The sequence below is a fragment of the Moschus berezovskii genome, chromosome 16 (assembly GCF_049115385.1).
Source record: "Moschus berezovskii isolate FMDL1 chromosome 16, NW_MosBer_1.0, whole genome shotgun sequence".
Lineage (NCBI taxonomy): Eukaryota > Metazoa > Chordata > Mammalia > Artiodactyla > Moschidae > Moschus > Moschus berezovskii.
The window spans coordinates 21,109,278-21,132,466 of record NC_142475.1 but is presented as its reverse complement, the minus strand read 5'-3'; the positions used below and the strand labels follow the sequence as shown (position 1 = coordinate 21,132,466).

The following is a 23,189-nucleotide window of genomic DNA, read 5'->3' as shown; positions in this document are numbered from 1 at the left end:
TACTCAGGCTTACATTAGATATCCCTTTAAGAGAAATTATCTCATGAAACTACAAATAAAACCCTGAATAATTCAAAATTCAGCTAAAGAAGATATTGGTTAATACATATTAGTAGTGATAGAAAGAAACTAAAAATCTAGTTTTAACTGTTGTCATTAGGATGATTATCCAAAGTGATGTCTAATGGACACAAACAATTTCTCATTCTGTAGGAGAAGAACATGATAGCCATGAGGTGTGTTATGTGGGGAATACCCAGGACTCCTGATAAATGAGAAATCACAAAACAAATGTGGTCAGGACAGTTAATAAACAAATTACAATGGTAGCCACACACTATTATATCCACGGAATATAAATAGTGTGCTTACACTGAAAGGTTAGTGTTGATTGTTATTAGTGATCAGCCAAGGATGACAGAAGAGACCATTTAGCTGCTGGGAAAATAAAATGGTGTGCTGGTGGGGCAAAGGGGAAGTTAGTCTGATTGATTTATCTTTCACCTCGATAAGGCAGGTGAAGGAGGGGCAGATCTTCCAGTCATTAATGAAGGCATCGACCTCATGAGGTTTGTATCAGGACGTTCAGTGGATCTGGAGCGGGTGGTGGTCCGCTCTAGGAGAGGCCGCTGTTCTGTTGATCTGGATCTGTGATATGGCTGTCTATCTGCTGCTTCACAATCCCTGAAACATTAGTCAAAAAGCAGCTCAGTTGATCTTTAGTGCCTTTCTGCTATTTTGTTATGATGCATCAAACTGATTTTGAAAAAGGTAATTGTTTAAGATTATTGAGTATGGAAAAAAATGTTCTCTTCCCCAACATATGCTGCGTTAATTCTCACTAAACTCCATAAGAATTCCTAAGGAACCAACATCTGCCTTTAATAGCAATTCCCAGTGAAGATAATAGGAGTTGCTCCGTTATAGTCAAAACAAAATTATCTGTTTTCCAAAATGAATTCCCCAAATGGAACACGTGAAATATGTGAAGTATTCTATTCGGAAAGAATTCAATGACTTCCCAACATTTGTAAAAGAGTAAAGAAAACCATAAAGGCACTAACTCTCAAGCTGCTAATGCTAATGTTTATACTAATAAACAGTATACCAACTAAAATTAAAAAAGGCTTTCAGCACAACTGCAGTATACTGATACACCTGAACGTTCAAATGACTGAATACAAATGTTATGAGAAAACAGTGCAACTTTGCAGTCTGTAGCCATATTTAAACATGCTCCACAAGAAAGATCATTCTTCAGGAAACTGGTAAATCAACCATTCTATGTCGTTTATCTCATCACACTTTAACAATGCCAACCAACGCAATTCAGAATGAGCTCTAATTGACTGAAATAATAACGGTCTGAAACAATGTCATTTCTTTGATGAGAAATAAATCCAACATCAAAATTTAATCCTTCTTTAAAGAAGTATACTTAAGCAAGCTATCAATACTAATTTTTGTATCCCTGAAGTCTAGCATAATGCTTTTACATCTAACATGCAATTTGTAAATGTTTTCTAAGATCACCCCACTATCTGCAGAACAGCCCCCAAAACACTAGTTCTGATTCTAGAACTCCACATTATACCTCAAAGAAACTATTACTTCCCCACATAGTTGTAACAATAGTACTGGAAATACTCATATATTATAAACACCAAAGAAAGCTTTAGTATCCCTCAAGACTAATGTACTAAGGACTTCCACTTTACCTACAAATTCTCTCAATCTTATTTTTGATAATGAAAACTGCAAGTGCTTGAAGAAAAATAATATAAAGGATACAATTTTCTAAATGTAATTCATTACACGGCATACAATTTTGGACCAGTAAATATTAGATTAGGCTTCCCTGACAGCTCAGTTGGTAAAGAATCTGCCTGCAATGCAGGAGACCCCAGTTTGATTCCTGGGTCGGGAAGATCTGCTGGAGAAGGGATAGGTTACCCACTCCAGTATTCTTGGGCTTCCTTTGTGGCTCAGCTGGTAAAGAATTCACCTGCAATGCAGGAGACCTGGGCTCAATCCCTGGGTTGGGAAGATCTCCTGGAGAAGAGAAAGGTTACCCACTCCAGTATTCTGGCCTGGAGAATTCCATGGACTATATAGTCCATAGGGTCACAAAGAGTCGGACATGATTGAGCAACTTTCACTTAGATATTTAGACTTAGATGACTTTACGAACTGAATACCAGATTTACTCTACAACATATTTTATGATTATCTTACACTTTATATTCATATGGTAAAATGAAGGCAAAAGATTTTTAAACTATTTTTATGTTCATGTACTATAATATGATTGATTTCTTAAGATAAGTTTAGCATTTTTTATAAGTGTATCCAAATATGTCAAAAAAGCTGTGTAAATACATACACAATATTCCATTATTTATCAAAGACAGAAATGAAAAGGCAATTTGACAGGGTGAGAAATCATAATTCTATTTTTTCTTCCTGAAAGACTATTTTAGAGAGAATACTTCTCTTTAGAAATAAAAATGCTCAATGTCTGTTAAATGTTGTTAGTGTACATATCTTTGTATATCTTCAACACAATATATTTATATACTGTATGCGTGCTAATCCGCTTCAGTCATGTCCGACTCTTTGTGACCCTTGGACTTCGGCCCTCCAGGCTCCTCTGTCCATAGGATTCTCCAGGCAAGAATACTGGAGTGGGTTGCCAAGCCCTCCTCCTTGGGATCTTCCTGATCCAGGGATCGAACTCATGGTTCTTATGTCTTCTGCACTGGCAGGTGGGTTCTTTATCACTAGTGCCACCTTGGAAGCCTAAATATATATTAATATATATCTTAGATTTCTTAAACCTAGTTTTGAAGACACCAATCTTTACATTATTTTCATATTTCTTATCTTAAAATAACAATAATTTATTTCATTAAATAACATTAATAATAACACAACCTTCTGGAATATCTATGACTATCCCAATAGAAAACTAAGCTAACATTTCACTTGTTTATGCAAAATCTGATTTATTCTGATTCCATTAAGTAATTTTTCCAAGTGGAAAGTGAAATATTAGAATATACAATTTCACTTCTTTGACACCATATTTTAATAATTTAAATATATAATTGTAAGTGAAATCTAGAGAATTATTTCAAATGTTTTGCTATATTTCATGTCCTTAAAAGAATACTATTATCTTTAAAGTATTAATAAAGAAGTCACTCTTTAGGAAATATGCCTTTAAAAAAAATCTCATTAGTAAAAAGTTGTTTGAAGCTATAGTCAATGTTTTAAATTTTACTTATATTTTTCTCACCATATTCATCAAAAGTATGAATTATGATTTCCATATAAATAAAAATGTTTAATAAGTGAAACATGAAAAGAACCATGGTAGAAGTTAGAAATGTATTGAAATGCTCCACCACAATTAAGAGAAGGGGAAAGTTATCATATTTTAAACTTTGAAAACACAGTAGAAGGTCAAGATAGGCTTCTATTTCCACAAATGGTTAAAAAATACATTTTACTAGGTGAGAACTAAGATTGTTGCTGAGAAAATTGAAAGCAGCAATGCTTAAGTCTCATACATAATACCCAGTTTTGTAGTAGGTTTTCTAAGGGATTGAGATATAAAACTTGACAATTTTCACCTAAATTCTAAGTGGGTTTTCATTTCAGGGTGAAAGTGAAAGTGAAGTCACTCAGTCATGCCCAACTCTTTGTGACCCCACAGACTGTAGCCCACCAGGGTCCTCTGTCCACAGGATTCTCCAGGCAACAGTACCGGAGTGGGTTGCCATTTCCTTCTCCAGAGGATCTTCCTGACCCAGATATCAAACCCAGGTCTCCTGCATTGTAGGCAGATGCTTTATCATCATGTTGAATATAATAACCATTTGCAAGGCATAAAGTATTTTAGTGCCTGCTGGGTTTCTGATTTTGGGGTCTGTATTTCAATATAAAAAGTTTCCTTTGTAACCCTACCTATTTATTGTACTTTCTGCATTTCAAAATATTATTTGAAAAAGGGTAGACATAGATTTTACAAGATTGCCCGAAAGCAAGCCATATAAAACACCAGGAAACTCTCACCCGTAAATTTAAATTTTTCTTAGGTTAATAATTTGATTTTCTTATAAAAGTGGTTTAGGATCTGTCATAACTCTATTTTTAGTTTACATTTTCTGTATATATGCTTAAAATAGTTTAGAATTTCTATGTGCCATTTATCTGGATAGATACGGATACAGTTCCGCTTATTTAATGACTACTATTCTAAACTGCAAGCACTTGCACAGGATCCTCCACAATTAGAGCTAATTCATGTTGACTGACAATATTGTAACAAGACCCCGTATTGTATCAAGCCAGCTTTAAAATCATTTAATAGTATGTGTCGATTTCTACTTCTAAGGGGAAAATAATTTTATAATTATCTAGCAAAGTTGCTTGTGTTCAATAATTTTTCCACTCATATAGTTGCTCTTGAAAAATTTTTTAAATTTCCAAGTATTTGGCACAGCTGTCTACTTATTTCACCCAGTCTCCAAATATATGGAGTTATGTAGTGTCGCAGAGAAGCATAGGCCAGTAAGCATTTTCTTTCATTTATATTCAACGATTGCAATGATGCAACTCCACATCAACATAAACTCGATGTAGACTCTTTATGTACGATAAAAAAAATACCAAGATTACTAAAACAATGAAAAACAAACTGCACAATGCTTCAAAGTATTGTTCAGATATCAATGAAAACTGTCCTAGGACATAACTCAGGCCTTAGAATCTATGTTAAATTATACAGATTTATTTTATATTTATATTGTAAAGATGTGGTAAGTAAATGTAATAGGGTTTCTTTCTCATAGACTTGCACAAAGTAAAGCTATTTAGGAATTATTTTTCTTCTTTATAAGGAAATAATTTCTTTATAAGGTTGAAATCCTAAATTAAAAAAAAACTTGGAGCTATCTCTGAAGGACAAAAAGTATAATCTCAGATTTGGAGCAAGAAATGACTTCCATAAATCTGTATTATGTAATATAGCAAGCTGATTAACAGCAGTAGCATTATACTTTTCATAAAATACCTTCAATGTGTAGAGATGTTCTAAGCATTAACTACATAATTGAAGGAAGAAACAAGCACATTATAGAATTTTAAAATGAGATATAGGGTAATTGATATGTTGCTGTATAACATATCAAGTAATTTAAAGCAATTATATAATTAAACTCTATAATTTTCTTGTTCATCATATTGTGCAAGGTATAAGTTTAACCTTTTAAAACCCCAGTTTATATATTTTAGCATTGTTCCCAGAGTTAAGAGAATTGGAAGACACAAAATACCATGGTAATAAATGAGTATTTCTGAATGTTTGTACTATGTGTACAAATAGGAATATTTTATTATTTTGGTGTAAGATTAATTTTCCTTAGACATGACAGATTTTTTTATACCAGAACATTTCTGTTCAATTAAACATTAAATTTGTATGTTAGTTAAAAGTAGATGAGGTTATCAAAAATAACAGTAATATCTAGAGTCAGTCAACTTAATAACAATCTAACATGTAAAAATGGTAATAATACACATATTGATGGGGAAAAAACAAGACACTTTTAATGTAGAAAAACATGTTACTATTACTCATAAACTTATTTTGATCATCAAAATAAAATGGTCCTTTATCTACAGAAGTATTATCATAAAAGTCATTATTGTAAATAGCAAGAAGAAAAGATTACCGTGATTTTCTTAAGAAAATTAGGGACAAATACAATACTGAACAATAAAGATATATTAGTAAACATGCACACGCAAAAACATGTAAAATATAAATGTTTGAGGATATTTTGAGTATTTAAATAAGTATTAATAGTTGTAATTCTCACTGTTACTTAATTTTTACTTTAAAAAATAACAGAAACAAAACCACAAATAAGCAGGATTATTTACTCAGGAACAATTAAACATACAGTGAATTAATACATCTTTAAAATATGTATTTTTAAAGTCTTGAGAGATTATCACCTTCTATCTACAATATTCTTATTTTACTAAATAATTTTATTTTCAGTGGATGGTGAAGTATAAAAATGTTTTGTCAACTGTAAGAAATTCAAGCTATTCTGTCAAGGTATTAGCCCTATGTTTTCCTTTCCCAGGTCCTCAAAGATTCCATAAAATAAGAAACTTCTTAAAGATGTATAATGGTCATCTGAGTTAAACTCACCCATTCCAGTCCATTTTAGTTAACGGATTCCTAAAATGTTGATGTCCACTCTTGCCATCTCCTGTTTGACTACTTCCAATTTGCCTTACTTCATGGACCTAACATTCCACGTTCCCAAGCAATATTGCTCTTTATAGCATTGGACTTTACTTCCATCACCGGTCACATCCACAACTGGATGTTGTTTTTGCTTTGGCTCTGTCTCTTCATTCTTTCTGGAATTATTTCTCCACTGATCTCCAGAAGCATACTGGGCACCTACTGACCTGGGGAGTTCATCTTTCAGTGTCCTATCTTTTTCACTTTTCATACTGTTCATGGGGTTCTCAAGGCAAGAATATTGAAGTGGTTTACCATTCCCTTCTCCAGTGGACCACGTTTTGCCAGAACTCTCCACCATGACATGTCCATCTTGGGTGGCCCTACACGGCATGGCTCAATATCTTCACTGAGCTAGACAAGGCTGTGGTCCATGTGATAAGACTGGTTAGTTTTCTGGGATTGTGGTTTTCAGTCTGTTTGCCCTCTGACGGAGAAGGATAACAGGCTTATGGAAGCTTCCTGATGGGATAGACTGACTGAGGGGAAACTGGGTCTTGAGAGTTGGACTATAAAGAAAGCTGAGTGCTGAAGAATTGATGCTTTTGAACTGTGGAGAAGACTCCCTTGGACTGCAAGGATACCCAACCAGTCCATCCTAAAGGAAATCAGTCCTGAATATTCATTGGAAGGACTGATGCTAAAGCTGAAACTCCAATACTTTAACCACCTGACGTGAAGAACTGACTCATTTGAAAAGACCCTGATGCTTGGAAAGATTGAAGGTGGGAGGAGAAGGGGACAGCAGAGGATGAGATGGTTGGATGGCATCACCAACTCAATGGACACGAGTTTGAATAGGCTCTAGGAGTTGATGATGGACAGGGAGGCCTGGTGTGCTGTGGTCCATGGGGGTCACAAGGAGTTGGACACGAGGTGTGCTGCAGTCCATAGGGGTCACAAAGAGTCGGACACAACTGAGCAACTGAACTGAAGTTGCATCTCTGAAGAACCAAATTATGAAGTGATATTGTTTGATATGAGTAACTGATAAGGCATAGTCCTTACTCGAGAATATCTGAGTGCCGTGTTCAACAGATTCATTGGTCAGGTTTGAACAATTTACTAGCATTCCTTTTTTTTGCTAGTTTTATGTGGATAGTGGAAGTTCCTCACATACACTGGTGCTTGCTGCCCTTCACTGCCACTTCATAATGTTAGTTCAAATCACACAGAGGTAGTGATTAGAGGACAGATTCAACCCCTCCCAAATACACAGACACACACACAGAACAAGAGGTGTGCACATTTTCAAGCGTAATCCTCTTCCTCAGTCATGAATGATGATATGATGTTTAACAGTCAAAAAAAAAAATTACTGGAGACACCAGCAAGCAAGAAAAACAAGGCCCACTGTCAAGAAATAAAGCAATCAACAGAGTCAAGCTCAGAGATGCACAGATGTTGGGACTATCAGGCAGGGAATTTAAAATATTGTATGACTGGTATATTAAAGACTACCTTAGAAAAGATGGAGAATATATTTGCATGAAAAACTAGAGAAATATCAGCAGATAGATGAAGACTGTAAGAAATCAAATGGTAGGCCTGTGGTGAAGAAGGATGTGATATGGGGGGCCCTGGGCCTGGCAGACAGTGGGCAGTTGGAGATGACTTTGGAGTAGCACTTGGAGGGCACAGTGAAGAATCCATCCATTGATGGAGTCCTGCTCACAGACTGACAAAGATTTAACCTGAGTTGCTGTGAGACCTGGTCAGATAAGCAGCCTAGCCCAGCAAGCAGCTAAGCTAACCTCTGACCCCACTGGTATTCCTGTGGTGTGTCTAGAATCATACAATGGGAGTATTATTATCCAGAAAACATCAGCGTCACGATGGTGCTGTACAAAATGACCTCCTGATGTTTTGTATCAATCAGTTCTCCAGAAACCTGTCATAGGACTACAGACTGCCTTTGTTAATTATCCTAAAGAGTTTTTAAAGTTCAGTAGTTAGGCCTTTCATTTAGTATGCATTGAACATTTTTCTATTAGCTTTAGAGTAAGCACCTTTCAACATCTTATGGGATGACCTACCAAAATATTAGTACAAAAAAGATTCTGCTTTGAAGCAAAGGGTCTAGATCACTCTGTGTATAGAGTTTTCTTATGGTCAATAAATCTGGTTGGATGGGAAAAACTAATCAAATGGAAAAGTCAGAAATTATAGAAATTAGAATGTGGCAAAATGTTGGAAAGTCTGAAGTAAGGTTACAGAGATCCTAAGTGCCTAGGTAAGAGGTTAAGATACGGTTTAATTTTCAATGAGTGAACAAAAAGTTCTGAACAAAGGTAATGTTTAAGTAATGAATTAAGAAGATGTCTTCAGGAGTAACATATGGAATAAATTAGAGTAGGAAGAGGCTGACTTGTAGAAAAAGGTTGGAAACAGAGAAGAAGGCATGGATCACAATATACAATATATGGAATTATACAAACATAATTTTAGGGATAGAAGAAATCCCAGAAATTATTATTTTAAATTCCCTGCCTGATAGTCCCAACATCTGTGCATCTCTGAGTTTGATTCTGTTGATTGCTTTGTTTCTTGACAGTGGGCCAATCTCTCACATTTTCAAAATAAGCAAACTAAAGCTCTCAGAAACTTGATCAAAGTCACACAATTTGTTATTTTTTGAGATGGAATTTGAATTGCACTTTCTTGGTTCTAAAGCCTGTTAACTTCTTTGACAGCAAGGATAGGGTTTTCCCTACATATAATGGTTGGCAAATCACCATGTGAATTAAGTGAAAGAAAGGAATAAACTAAAGAAAGAAGCTGATATTCCCAGCTTCTAAAATGAAATGATGATATATTAACAGAAATAGAAGAATTCTTGAGAAGAAGGAGCCTAACTTTAGGTTTGGACCTAAATTTGTGAAGTGTTGCAACAATACTCTTCTATAGATATGTCAGATAAAGAAATCTGATAGTTTGAGAAGTCACTGTATTATATTAATACTTCACTGTTCATTGATTCACTAATTCTTTTAAAGGTATTTATTGTATGCATGTCTTGGGCCAGGCATTATACTAGGTATTACAAGTTTTGTACAAAGTCATAAAGATGACAGAATATAGGATAACATATGGTCAAGAACATGAGAAGTAGGAATAAAGCGAAGGAAACAGAAGAGCAGTCAAGGGGTAGAACGAGAATCAAGAGAGCTCCTGTATTAGGCTTAAAAGATACTGGCAGATACAAGGACAAAACAAGGATAAAAAGTGTAAAAAGATACAGCAAATAATAACCGTGGAGAAAATAATTTAAAACAAATTGCTGGAAATAGATGTCAAACTGTTAAAGGGTTAAAACTTCGTAGCTAATGAAGCAGAGAAGGCGACGGCAACCCACTGCAGTACTTTCACCTGGAAAATTCCATGGGCGGAGGAGCCTGGTGGGCTGCAGTCCATGGGGTCGCTAAGAGTCGGATACGACTGAGCGACTTCACTTTCACTTTTCACTTTCATGCATTGGAGAAGGAAATGGCAACCCACTCCAGTGTTCTTGCCTGGAGAATCCCAGGGACAGGGGAGCCTGGTGGGCTGCGGTCTCTGGGGTCGCACAGAGTCGGACACAACTGAAGCGACTTAGAAGCAGTAGCTGATGAAGAAGCGGTGAAAGCATATGTAAAAATAGAGAGTCAAGAAACATGACCTAAGTAAGAGAGAGAAATCAACCATTCTCCAGGGAGCTTGAAGGTGTGGCAGATTAGAAAGAAGATACTACTAAGGAGATATCAACAGGTCTCTTTAACAACAATTTGAGGAAAAACAAAATTAGTAAAGTAAGAAAGACCGAAATGTAAGAGAAACAAGACATAATTAACAGAGGGAAATTTCAGAGAAATTAAGAATAATTATAGAAACACAAATAGGAGATTACTTGTGATGTAATAGAAGATCACTTTCCTCTTAGACAAGGCTTCTAAGAGAAAAGGAGAAAGTTGGTAACAATGCAAAGAAATTTTGGCAAAAAGATAAAGAGGTAGCTCAGGAAGTGTGAATTACTTGGATTTGATCACATTCACTAAGGGCTCTCATTACTACTTCTCAGGGCATCTATGAGAAGACACTCTGATTTCACACAAGAATCTCATCCTCCTGTGACTCCACTAGTTTTATGAGAAACAGGTGTGAAAGTGTTAGTCGTTCAGTCATGTTTGACTCTCTGTGACCTCATGGACTATAGTCCACCAATCTCCTCTGTTCATGTAATTCTCCAGCCAAGAAAACTGGAGTGGGTAGCCATTCTCTTATCCAGGGGATCTTCCCAATCTAGGGATTCAACACGGGTCTCTTGCACTGCAGGCAGATTCTTTACTTTCTGAGCCACCAGGGAAGCCCTTTTTTGAGCTTTTTGAGAATCCTTTCTCTTACTTGGGTCCTCATCATGACCCCAAATACCTTAAGACCACTTGCTGCCTCTCTTCAAACATGATGGCATCTCACAGTACTACTCTAGCCCCAGGTCAGACCCTTCCCAGAACCTTACTCAATTCTGGCACCAAAACAACTTAGGATACATTTAGATGTTTCAGGTTTATCACTTCTATGTAAGCATCTTATTTGTATAATTCTTAGTATCAAGTAGAGAGAAAGCCCAGTTGTCCCTTGACAGCGTCTTCTCTTTAAATTTTTCATTTCCTGTATTCTATTCTATTAAAATGGTACATTTTAATTTTCTTTATTCTCTTAGCTGTATTTTCAAGAATCTTCATCTATTGTTAACTAACTTCCTTATGTCATCAACTTTCCTGCAGAATAGTTTCTGCATATCCCTATTTTAAATAGCACTTAGCTCAACCCTGCAGACTCTCCTTCCAGTGTAACTCTCATCTGCAGAAGCTACTTATTCTTTCACATTTCATAGTCCATGGATTCAGGAGAGATTGGCTCCCTAGAGACACTCTGGCCATTGTTCTTCCACTGTAACATACATGCTCTTATTTCTATCAAGCTGCCACTTGGCTGTAAGGTCCATTATTAACTCAGGTTGCTAATAACTATCAACTTCCAGTCAATATCCCTTAGTCATTGATTATTTGGGGAATTTTTATCAGCCATTTTCTTTAGATAAATTCTATGGTGATTCCAGGAGATTTCAATGTACATGCAGGAAATTGTTCAATAATCTTGAACTGTAATTCTTGGATCTTTGAAACGTCAATAATCCTCACTTTTCCCCTGCATCAGCACTCCTTTCTGGGGAAATACGGTGAATCTTAGAATCCAGTGAAACTATTCAAACTCTAAAATACTAAATTCTAATATCAAACTGATGACAATCATTAACTGTTTCCGGTGTTTTATAATCTCACTTCCACTTTACTTGATCTCAATTTGACACTTTTCATTCCATGGACCTACCAATTTCTGTCAGAATATAGTACCTCTTTACTTTTCTTCCTTCCTTATCCATCTTAGACTCTATGATTGATCATCTGAATCACTTCTGTAACAACAGATTCCCTTCTATCCAAAATCTTACAATTATTCATCAAAACCCTAAAATTGGTTCAATGCCATAATGATTTTTTACATTTAGGCAACTGGATATTTCTTAAGCAAAGCATGCATTCATACAAGCTAGCACTTTGCAAATTCATAGTTTCTAACATCTGCTGTGGTGGTATCATTAACAATCTTTCTACTTATATTTAATCAGTTCCCATCAGTTTTTACACAATGACTATTTAAACTTTCTCATTTTCAATTAAACATCATATTCAACCTTCGGGAATCCTCAGGAATTTGTCTCAAAAATAACCATATAATCTTAATTATAGCAACAACAAAATTGAGGTTATTAAATATAATTACCTTCGATTAACATCCTTTAAAAATTTACTTAGTTCCAACTCTGTCAACTATTTCCCTCCTGTCTCAATGGTAAATAAGAACTTTTTACATTTAGAAACTCCATCTGTGTGGTTAGCCCCACCCACTGCTCTAAGACTTTTCTTCTAGTCATCCTTTCTTCAACCTATTCTTTTTTCCCCTAAAGGATTTTTTCTTCCAAGTCTATAAACATAGGATGTATTTCTTACTCTGAAAGAAAGAAACCTAATCTGATATCATATGCCCCTATCCAATATTTCTCCACACTCCTTTGATGTACTTATTATCTTCCAATCACGCCTCAGGCCCTGCAATCTGCTTTTCTCCTCTCACCATCTTTCCAAAATTGCCTGAGTTGGAATTATCAATGACTTCTTCCATGACAAATCTAATGGGCATTTTTCATATACCTTTACTTTCATTTATTTTGACTGTTGACATTATTTCTTCCTTCTTCAAATTATTTTTTTAAGCTCTATTCTTCTTACTTTTCTATTCTTCCTTCACTATATCCTTCAGAAGCTTCTCTTTCTCTGTCTGTCAATTTTCCATGGCAGAGGAAAACTCCTTGGCCTTCATTTGATGGGTAGTATCTCTGGCTGATTTCACTTTCATTTTTGTAGCTACATCCATGAGTAGTAAATTTACTCCTAAATGATTATACATAGCCCAGACTTCTTTAAGCTTTAAAATTATTTAATTTACTTCTTGCTAGAAGCTTCCCCCAGCCTTCTCAATAATTCTAAAACCGAACTTGTCTCTCACCTAAACTGATTCCTCTCCTAACAATTCCCCCATCTCTGTTAAGGTACCACATGCACCCAGTTACTCAGCCAATAAAACTGGAATGTTTCTTGACTCTTGGTTTCCCTACAACATCCAAATCTGATTATTTACCAGTTAATATTGAATTTAATTGATTAGCTCTCATCATTTATCTCTCAATCCACTACCTTACTTAGTTCAGCCCCTCAAAGAGCTCTTGTTGTCCTAGACCAAGGCAAATACCTCAGTATGTGTTTTTCTTTTTCATACACTTTTCTGTCATCAAGCATCCCCATAGTCTCTAAACTGAATAAATGTACTACAGCCATCCCGAAACTAAAACTCTTTAAAGTACCTCTATCACATACAGTCTTAGATTTAAGTTCCGTAACAGAGGACACAAGGTTATTCATAATCGGGACTATCTCTATCATTACAGATTCATCCCTTGCTATTCCCTGCCTTGCAACGAACACTCCAACAACACTAAAACACAGTGTTTATTACGCCAGTAACTTTGCTTATGCATGCATGCATACTAAGTCACTTCAGTCGTGTCCGACCCTTTGCAACTCTATGGACTGTAGCCCGCCAGGCTCCTCTGTCCATGGGTTTCTCCAGGCAAGAATACTGGAGTGGGTTTCCATGCCCTCCTCCAGGGGATCTTCCCAACCCAGGGATCAAATCCATGTCTCTTTTGTCTCCTGCACTGGCAGGCAGGTTCTTTACCACTAGCATCACCTGGGAAGCCCAACTTTGCTCATACATTTCTTTAAAATTTCACCAGGACCCTACCTTACTCTACCTAAATATTTCTAATTTTCCCTTTAAGATATAGCCCACCTGTTATCTCCTCCATCACATCTTTATGCAAAAGTTGCCATGTCCACCATCAATGTTAGTGATTCCTTAATAAATGCTATGTATAGCTTCGCATGTGTGCATGCTAAGTCACTTCAGTCGTGTCTGACTCTGACTCCATGGACTGTAGCCCACCAGCTTCTTCTGTCCATGGGAGTCTCTAGGCAAGAATACTGGAGTGCATTGCCATGCCCTCCTCCAGGGGATCTTCCCAGTCCAGGGATTGAACTTGCATCGCTTACATCTCCTGCATTAGCAAGTGGGTTCTTTACCACTTGCACCACCTAGGAAGCCCCATGTATAGCTTTAAGTAAAGATAAATACTTAGGGGGAAAGCAAGATATGAGGATAAATTTTAAAATATAAAAGATATGTTAATTGAAATAAAGGATATATCTTAGAGGGATATCAATAAAAGGTAACATGATATCCATTCCAAATATGTTTGTTTAAATTTTGAATGTGTTTTAAAATATGCAATGATCAAAGATAATTTTGCCCTGGTCAGTGTAACTTGTCCAGAGGATAAAAGTCTTGATCCCTAATATTAGTTAAATATTTGTTTCCTGAAGTAATATTAAAAAAGTTTAGAAAACATTAAGCTTCTATTCATCTGTTCCAAAGAGACAGCATACATAGTATTTTATTTTACAAATGTGAAGTAGAGAGGCCAATGGCTCTGATTCTTCACATATTGAGGATGCCATGTTGAGTTAACTATTATACATTTATTCCATTCATAAAATTCCAGATTTTATACAGCCAAACTATGGTCCACTTGGAACTATTAACACATATTTATTCACAGAAGGGGAATTCCCAGACCATGACAGTAAATGCCACCCTGAAATATAGACTGGGAAACTGAATGCTTAGAAAGTTGGTGCCAATTTCCTTTTATTCTTTTCACAATCCTCAATAAACAGGTCACTTTTCCTTTGAATGTTTAGTAATTTTTTTTCTCCAGTAGGTAATTAGAGAGAACTTGGATAATTTAAATCAAAACCATTTGTCAAGAGAAAGAGATTGCTCCAGACTTGGACTTCATCAAAAATGTAAAAGAAGAACAATGAAGCAAGGGAACTGAACTGAGGATGTTTCCAAGAATGGATTCAACCTCCAGATATGTAAGTAAAGTGGAGTCAAATCGGGAAAGGTAAAGGGGTAAACAGAGTGGATAAAAGAATCAGTGAGTTAAAAGTAACTCAATGAAAGAGTAAGAAAGAACCATGTGTAGTTATTGTCCATGAGTGAAGCATTTGTAATAACTAGAAATGGAAAGCAATCTTTAAAAGTTATATTAAAAATTAATTAAACAAAATTTCAAAGGTAGAACAGTTTCAAGTGATGATAATATTCAGAGCATGGCCATGGGAGTGAGTAACTAAAGCAGAACTGAGAGTAAAGCTCACTACCTCCAATTTGAGATATTCAAGGAAGTGAGTGGGTGCTAGATAGATCATTCAGGTGAATGCTAACATTGCCAGGAGAAAGAAATGGAAAGCTACTCCAGTATTCTTGCCTGGAGAATCCCAAGGACAGAGAAGTCTGGCGGACTACAGTCCATGGGGTCGAGAAGAGTTGGACATGACTGAGCGTACACACACACACAACATCATTCAGGTACATGGCAGGAATTATGATAAAGAGGAAGACTAAAGCCACATGCTAAAATCTTCAGTATAAAATAGTATATCCAAGAAGTAAACAGATGACATCAACATGTAAGGGATGTATGGTTGTGTTCAGCTGCAATATGTACAAAGGTACAGGGGTTAAACAAGATGCATTAAACATTATGGTAACAAATAAAGGAGAAGGGATAGCTGACTAGATAAGTCTTTGTATCTTCAATAATCCCCAGAATCTCATAGTGGACTGAAGTGGGAGTCAGAAGAACTAAGTAACTCAGAAAGTTGGCAAAGAGAAATAAATGATCAAAGTAAATAAATGATCAATGTAAAATGATCAAAGTAAATAAACGATCACTTAAAAAAAACAAACAAATGATGGAAATGTTAAGCTGAAAATTCAATATAGTATTTACTACTTCTGTAGAATACAATAGGAATGCAATAGGCAAGAAGCCTAGAGGTAGATGAAGGAATATTAACTATATATTCTGGTTCTTGGTATGGGCAATAGATTCCTAAATGTTTATTTTACTACTATGCTTTGAACCACGCAGACATGCTTTTGTATGAATCAAACTAATAATAATAAAAGATAATATTACTGAAAGCAACTAAAGAACTGCATTCTTGCAATATCTATCCAATTTTTCAGAGTAAGTATACTGTAGACTCACAAATTTGAATCATTTAAATGACAACAAATCTTAGAGTAAGTTATTTGATAATTTGTTTTCTAAAACTGATTTTCCTGTGTTTTCCTTTAATATAAACATCAGTGATATTGTGTGCCCTGACCACAAACTAAATTATGGTACAAAAGACAATTCAGAAATCTCTCTTTCAAAATAGGCCAGCTAGGCTGAGGTTGAGAAACTGAGTAAGAATATGAAATTGATAATCAACCTAGAGCTGTTCAAGGACTGGCTCTATCAATGTTGGTTCACTGAAAGAATAAATAATATGAAGCAATCTACTTATTGATAACTACGAAAAATACAGGGCATAAAAAACTAATGTGATGCATGATTTTAATTTATGTTTAAGTGGAAAGATACCAGCATAAGAATTCTATAATCAATAATATCTAATTCATGCCACCCACTTTAAAAAAGGTGTTACAAGGATAGGTATATAAATATTTTCCACATTTTTGTAAGATAAATGTATAATCATTGCAACCAAAAAAGAGTTTGAAAGTAATATACAGCAATAATAAAGATGACAAACACTAACAATAAAAAAACGAAAATTATTTAGTATTGAAGCAAAATAATAGAAAAAGAGACTGAGAAATGTAAAAGAAAATAAAACATAGCAACAACCACTACCGTATAGTAAACTGAAGGCACTAAATTTCAGATACACGTACAGAAAGACATCACAAAACTTGAATTATTAAGAATTTATTATTGATACTATCTCTTATGTTTCCTTCCATATTTGTCTAAATGAATTCAACTTAGGTATTTACCCACTAGTTTCAGTTATTTTTTCTAAGCTCTTTCATTATCAACTCTCAATTAACTAAACTAATAAGATCAAAGTGGCCACAAAGAACCCAAATCACTCTGAAACTATAGTCAGAGTACAGCACATTAATTCCCTATCTGTACAGCTGAACCCACAACCACATTATCCTTGCTGTTCTTTTCTCTGCCTACAGGGCCTCAAAATGTTGTCACTGAACTGGGTCAAATCCCTATAGCTATGTTTAGCCTTGAGAAACTGCAAGTGTTAGAGACCTTCTTTCCCTGCTAGACTTCCTTCTAGGAATAACTAGAGAGGTAATCCTCTTTTCTGTTAAATGTCAGATAATTTATATTTCTCTTCAATACAAGGAGAATGGTGGTAGAGTAGAAATGAACAAGGATTTTCCCACAAACACAGTATGCTCCAGGGATCCAGATTCATCTACCATAACCCGTGAGTAGATCACAGCCATCACCCTTGATAAAGTAACCATAAACTTGAGTTCAGCCTCATAAACCTCCATTCAATTTAAGCACTTTTCAAAGGCTGATTTGGAGGGAGGTAGAAGTGGGTTGTTATCAACTAGTGCTGTCTGAATACCTGATTGTGAACTCTCCAGAGGAAGATGAGCTGTCAACTGTATTAATCTTTAAAAATATTGTTATTCTACTTTTCCATGTAATGATTCAAAAGTAATTTCTGGTGAATTATATTTTTAGAATCATCACAGAGATGATCCCAGCGCAATACAATTAAATTTTTTATATATACTTTATTTTCTACTTTTTTACAAGGATAATATTTCTATATTTCATTAATAACCACAAACATATATATATATATATAAAATAGAAGTGAGTTAATCTCAATAGACAGGCACATGCAATTCTACGAACAGACTCAATTGTAAGAAAAAAATACCTGCCATCCCTGTGATGATGTTCAATGCTCTGACTGTATCTGGAGCGAGGTAGAGTAAGAAAATGACTGCAAGCATGGCAGAAACAAGAATATAAATGAGACTCAGGAAAGAAATGAAGACGGTATAGTTTAATTTTTAAAAGTGAGATTCAAAAAAGATAAGCAGAGAGCAAGCAAAGCAAATGAAAATCGTTACTGGAAAGTTTGCTCCTTCTTCCCAATGTCCATTGTAATACGGCAGTGCTAAAGGTTAAACTAGTCTAAATAGTCTAAAACAAAACACAACAAAATGTAACGAATTGAGATTTAAACAAATAATATTTAAAAATAAAATCTTATCAATTATCACAAAGATCTTCAGCACCATCTATAAAATATATTATAATACAGATGCTTCCTCATTTTGGGGGAGAAAAGGTAGGAAAAGAAAATAAAATAACCAGAAAGTTTGAGAAGAAAATATTAAAAGAGATAATTCCGAATACTTATCACACTTAGGGGATTTCATAAGGCAATTATTTCTTTTATAATCATTACTAATTAAAATAACTAAAAGAGTTTATAAAATTTCATTTAGTAGGGAATAAATTGAATACTTCATTTGAATATAGCTTTATTTTACTATTACTTTATTTTGAATATTAATTATTTGAAATTAACTTTATTAATTTTATTTTTTAAATGTATTGGATGCTATTCCATTTTCCAGTCGCTGTTTATTACATGCTATTGATTCTGCTGCACGTCATGACTCATGACTTACCATAAGCCAAATGTACTACCAAAGTAGTACATTTTCATTTTTACCCCTCTGTAGCTGATCCTCTTATTTCCATAGCGCTAATTTTAAAAAATTTTCTTTAATCTTTCATGTCAAAATACTTAATTTTGGCAGATTATCATTATGCTTCATTAAAAAATGGAAACCCACCTTGATCTCTCTCAGCATCTCTAAAGAGGACATATACATTTGTACCTTCACTTGTCCTATTCTTCTCCAACAAAGGAAGAAATTCCTCTACTTGTAATCCTACTTCCCATATGACCTTGCTTCATTCATTTTTGTCTCATGCTTTTCCTCCCACAATCACATTTAATTCTCAAAATAAAACTTCAGTAACTTTGCCTTCCTCTCTGTCTTTTTTCATCATAAAATGTCTTTTAGATATATCTACAATTCTTGCTATCACTTTCTCACTTTTCAGTCATGCTTAAAGTTTACTGTAATTTGACTTCTGCCTCTACTATTCTCTTCAAGGTATTCTGTGAGTTTTATCTGTGAAATTCTAAAAAATCCTTTAATTTCTTCTTGATCTTCATTATGCTCCATTTACCTATGGCTTTAGACACTGATTTTCAACCTCTGTTTCTTGACACTCTCTTGGTTTTTGAAACATTATTCTCTCAGGCTATTACAAATCTGTGTGTGAGCTCAGTCCTGTCTGACTCTTTGCTACCCTATGGACTGTAGCCCGCCAGGCTGCTCTGTCCATGGAACTTTCCAGGCAAGAATACTGGAGTGGGTTGCATTTCCTATTCCAGGGGATCTTCCCAACCCAGGGATCGAACCCTTGTCTCTTGAGTCTCTTCCACTGGCAGGCGGATTCTTTAATAGCACTATGTGCCATATACTTCATTAACGTTTTGCCTATGTCTCCCTTACTATGATAACAACCCTTCGAGACAGGGTCTAGGATTCCCACAGACAGAGAAAACTGGTTGTGAGTGCTTGCACACAGCTGTCAAGTAAGGAGCACAACTGGCTTTTAAACTCAGGGCTTCCTTCAGCCAAAACTCAGGCTCGTAACATGTACACAGTGGCCTGGTCTCCCGCCTGCTAACTGCTTCGTTATACATTTCACTTACTGATTTCCTTTCTTTTATTCCTCAGAGGCAGTGGTTTCCCAAGATTTTTCCTTGACTTTCTTCATACTCAAACACGTTCTTTCTGGATAATACTATTTGTTTCTATAGTGTAAATTCTCACTTTGGTTTAACCTTGATTTTCTTTTGGGTTTCACATTTCCAGCAGCTTCCTGAGATCTCCACATGGCTGCTTGAGTGTCATGTAAGCATTTCAGAAAAACATGCTAATCGTGAGACATGTAAGGCACTGGCCAATCTGAACATCTGGGGCTGCAACTGTAAGTAGGAGAGCTGGAGCAGTAGCTTTCCAACGTTCTTTTTAAGCAGAAGACCATTTGTTTTTTCAAACAAAATTTATGTCAAACCAATATTTAGGAATCCAATAAAATCAGAATGGCACTGTCTACAGAGGGAGTAAGAAGCCTAGATCCTACCCATTTGGCTTCATCCTTACCTACAACAGCAGTCCTTCACGTATCTTTAGAATCTAGAAGTCTATCATTTTAAAGGGCCTCCTAGTAGTTAATTAAAATTCTTTAATCCTCTTTGGAATTTAATATAATACTTCAGCTATTTGTTTTCTTGTAATCTCAGTTACAACTGAGAATTTAAATATTTAATAAACCAAGCTATAAATTCTCAGAATTTAACTTATTCATTTTCCTTATTTTCTACATTCAATTGATTTATAACCATTGCTCATTCTAATGCCTAAATAACTCAGATTTATCCCTGTTTTCCTTTTTTACTGCCACTATAAATCAGGCTTAACATGTCCACTGAAATAATCTATTAAGTCTCCCTTCAGAACCCAACCCTCTCCCAATCCACCCTGCCTACAGAACTATATAAATTATGATTCTGATCATGTAGGTACATTGCTCCAAATCCTTCAATTAATATCCATCTCAAAAAACAAGTACATATTCTTTAAAATGGTAAACAAACTAATTTCTAAGCTACATTCAATCTTCATCTCCTATTACTTCTCTTTTCCCATAACATCACTTTTTATCTAGGTACAGCAGACTAAGATTGTCTAAATATATTCCATACTTTCATGACTTTCAGACTAAGTTCATGCTCAACACTCATGCTCCACACTCTGCCAAGAATGTCCTATCCATCATTCCCTCTCTGTCTCCACTTCATTGCCTTTCAAAATTCTACTAATTTTTAAAGTCCAACTTCTCTTAGAAGCTCTTTTCAATAGATTCAAGCAAGTAATTTCCTCCTCAATCTGTTCTAATACTATTACGCTTAGGCCTCATGGTCTTTTACATTTTATAACTAGTTACTATATTGTATAATTACATGGCATAATCAACTGGATCACATGCTTATCTAGACCAGGATAATGCCTACTCTAAATCTTTGTGCATAATGCCTAACCCACTCAATAAATATATTTTGAGTTGGAATCGAAAGTAAAGCAGAATAATGATCTTTTCATGTGGAACCTACTGTTTAAAGAGAGCAGTCATTCATATAATCCCAGAAACACTCTAGAACTGTAAACAAAAGATTAAAAATCTATGCAGTAGAAGAAAAAGGAAAACAATATCAAAAAGATTTTTCTGGCTTTACAAAGAGTAGAAAGAATACCCAACAGTAGTGATGTTGGGATTTACTACATTAAAAAGGAATAGACTGTCCCTGAAAATTACTTAAGTGTAACAAAAATGTGTAAAATTCAAATCCGTTAAAATTTTCATATTCACAAAGCATATATATATAATCACCCAACTTTTAATATTTCCCTTGAGAAGCCTTATAATTAATTTCATCTCTGTAAAACCAAAGAGAACACTATTCAGGAATCATCATCATCACGCAACAGTTTGTTTGATTTCCCTTTTTGTGATGGTCAATTTTATGTAACTGGCCAAGGGGTGCTCACCTTAAACATTATTTCTGGGAATGTATGTAAAGGTATCTCAGGATGAGATTCTCCCTCATTTGACTCAGTGGAATCAGTACATTGCCCACTCCAGTGTAGGTGGATATCAGGCATGAGCTTGAGATCTCATAGCTCTCTGGCCCTCTGACTGAGATTGATTAATACTCCGCTGGCTCACCCGGTTCTCAGGCCTTTGTACTCTGACTGAATTATACCACCATTTCACAAGTCTCCAGCATGCAGAGAGCAGACGGTAGACCTTTTCAGCTTGTATCATCATGTGAGCCAATTCCTCATAACAAATCTATCTATCACCTATCTATATATTTGTCTATCTATCTATTATCAATCTCTCTCTATCCAGCCTAACAATTCTGTTTCTCAGGAGAACAGTGACTATATACTTTTCCATAAACATGTTATACCTCTTAACCTAATCTGGTCATGATTCTCCTTGGAGTAAAAGTATAAAAATGCTTCTGTGAATACTGCAGAAATTAACCATACTATTTTAGTAAGTCCCCTAAAATTCACCTAATCATTTGCTGCATCCACTTAGAGAAATTTAAAAACATTTTATTTACACTTCTCCATTAAAGTATGCTTACTTTTCTCCCCAAATTAATGGACAGTACAAAATCTATGCAATAAATACTGTCCTAAATATACATAAGGAGTTAAAGTAAGTTATTTTAAATATTGCATTTAATCCAGTTTGTTTGAAATTTTTAAAAAATTGAGCAGAACTTTAACTCATTGCAAAAGAATAAAACAGGAAACCAAAACATGACTCAATTTTTTTTTTTTGGTCTAATCCCCTTTACTTCTTTAAAAGAAATTACATTTATTTATTTTTAATTGAAGGATAATTGCTCTACAATATTGTGTTGGTTTCTGCCAAACATCAATATGAACCAACCATAGGTATACCTATGTCCCCTCACTTTGAGCCTTCCTCCCACCCCTCTAGGTTGTTATAGAGCCCAGTTTGAGTTACCTGAGTCACACAGCAAATTTCCATTGGCTATACATTTTACATATAGTAATGCATGTTTCCACGTTACGTTCTTCATACACTCCATCCTCTCCTTCCTCCCACCACCCCCGTGTCCATGAGTCTGTTCTCTATATCTGTGTCCCCACTGCTGTTCTGCAAATAGGTTAAACAGTACTGTCCTTCTAGATTCAATATATATGCACTGATGTATAATATGTGTTTTTCTCTTTCTGACTTACTTCACTCTGTATAATAGGCTCTAGGTTCATCCACCTCATTAGAACTAACTGAAATGTGTTCTTTTTTTCCATTGTATATGTACCACAGCTTCTTTATCCATTCATCTGTCGATGGACATCTAGGTTGCTTCCATGTTCTAGCTACTGTAAACAGTGCTGCAATGAATATTGGGGTACATGTGTCTTTTTCAATTTTGGTTTCCTCAGGGTATATGCCTCGGAGAAGGCAATGGCACCCCACTCCAGTACTCTTGCCTGGAAAATCTCATGGACAGATGAGCCTGGAAGGCTGCAGTCCATGGGGTCGCTGAGGGTCGGACATGACTGAGCCACTTCACTTTCACTTTTCACTTTCACACATTGGAGAAGG

At 35.4% G+C, this 23,189-nt stretch overlaps 1 protein-coding gene across 40 annotated transcripts in view; it reads right to left on the bottom strand.

Annotated features, from left to right (window-relative positions):
• RIMS2 (regulating synaptic membrane exocytosis 2) overlaps positions 1-23,189 on the bottom strand; it is a 576,029-nt gene that overhangs the window by 187,866 nt on the left and 364,974 nt on the right. For 18 of the 40 annotated variants that reach the window (XM_088844714.1, XM_088844724.1, XM_088844711.1 and 15 more), the window contains one exon: positions 505-684. The exons of 7 other annotated variants lie outside the window; for them this stretch is intronic. In XM_088844714.1, the coding sequence (XP_088700840.1) occupies positions 505-684 (180 nt within the window). Of the gene's footprint in view, positions 1-504; positions 685-17,817; positions 17,884-23,189 lie in introns of all 40 variants that reach the window. 15 more of the 40 variants (XM_088844709.1, XM_088844708.1, XM_088844717.1 and 12 more) reach the window with 2 other exon arrangements.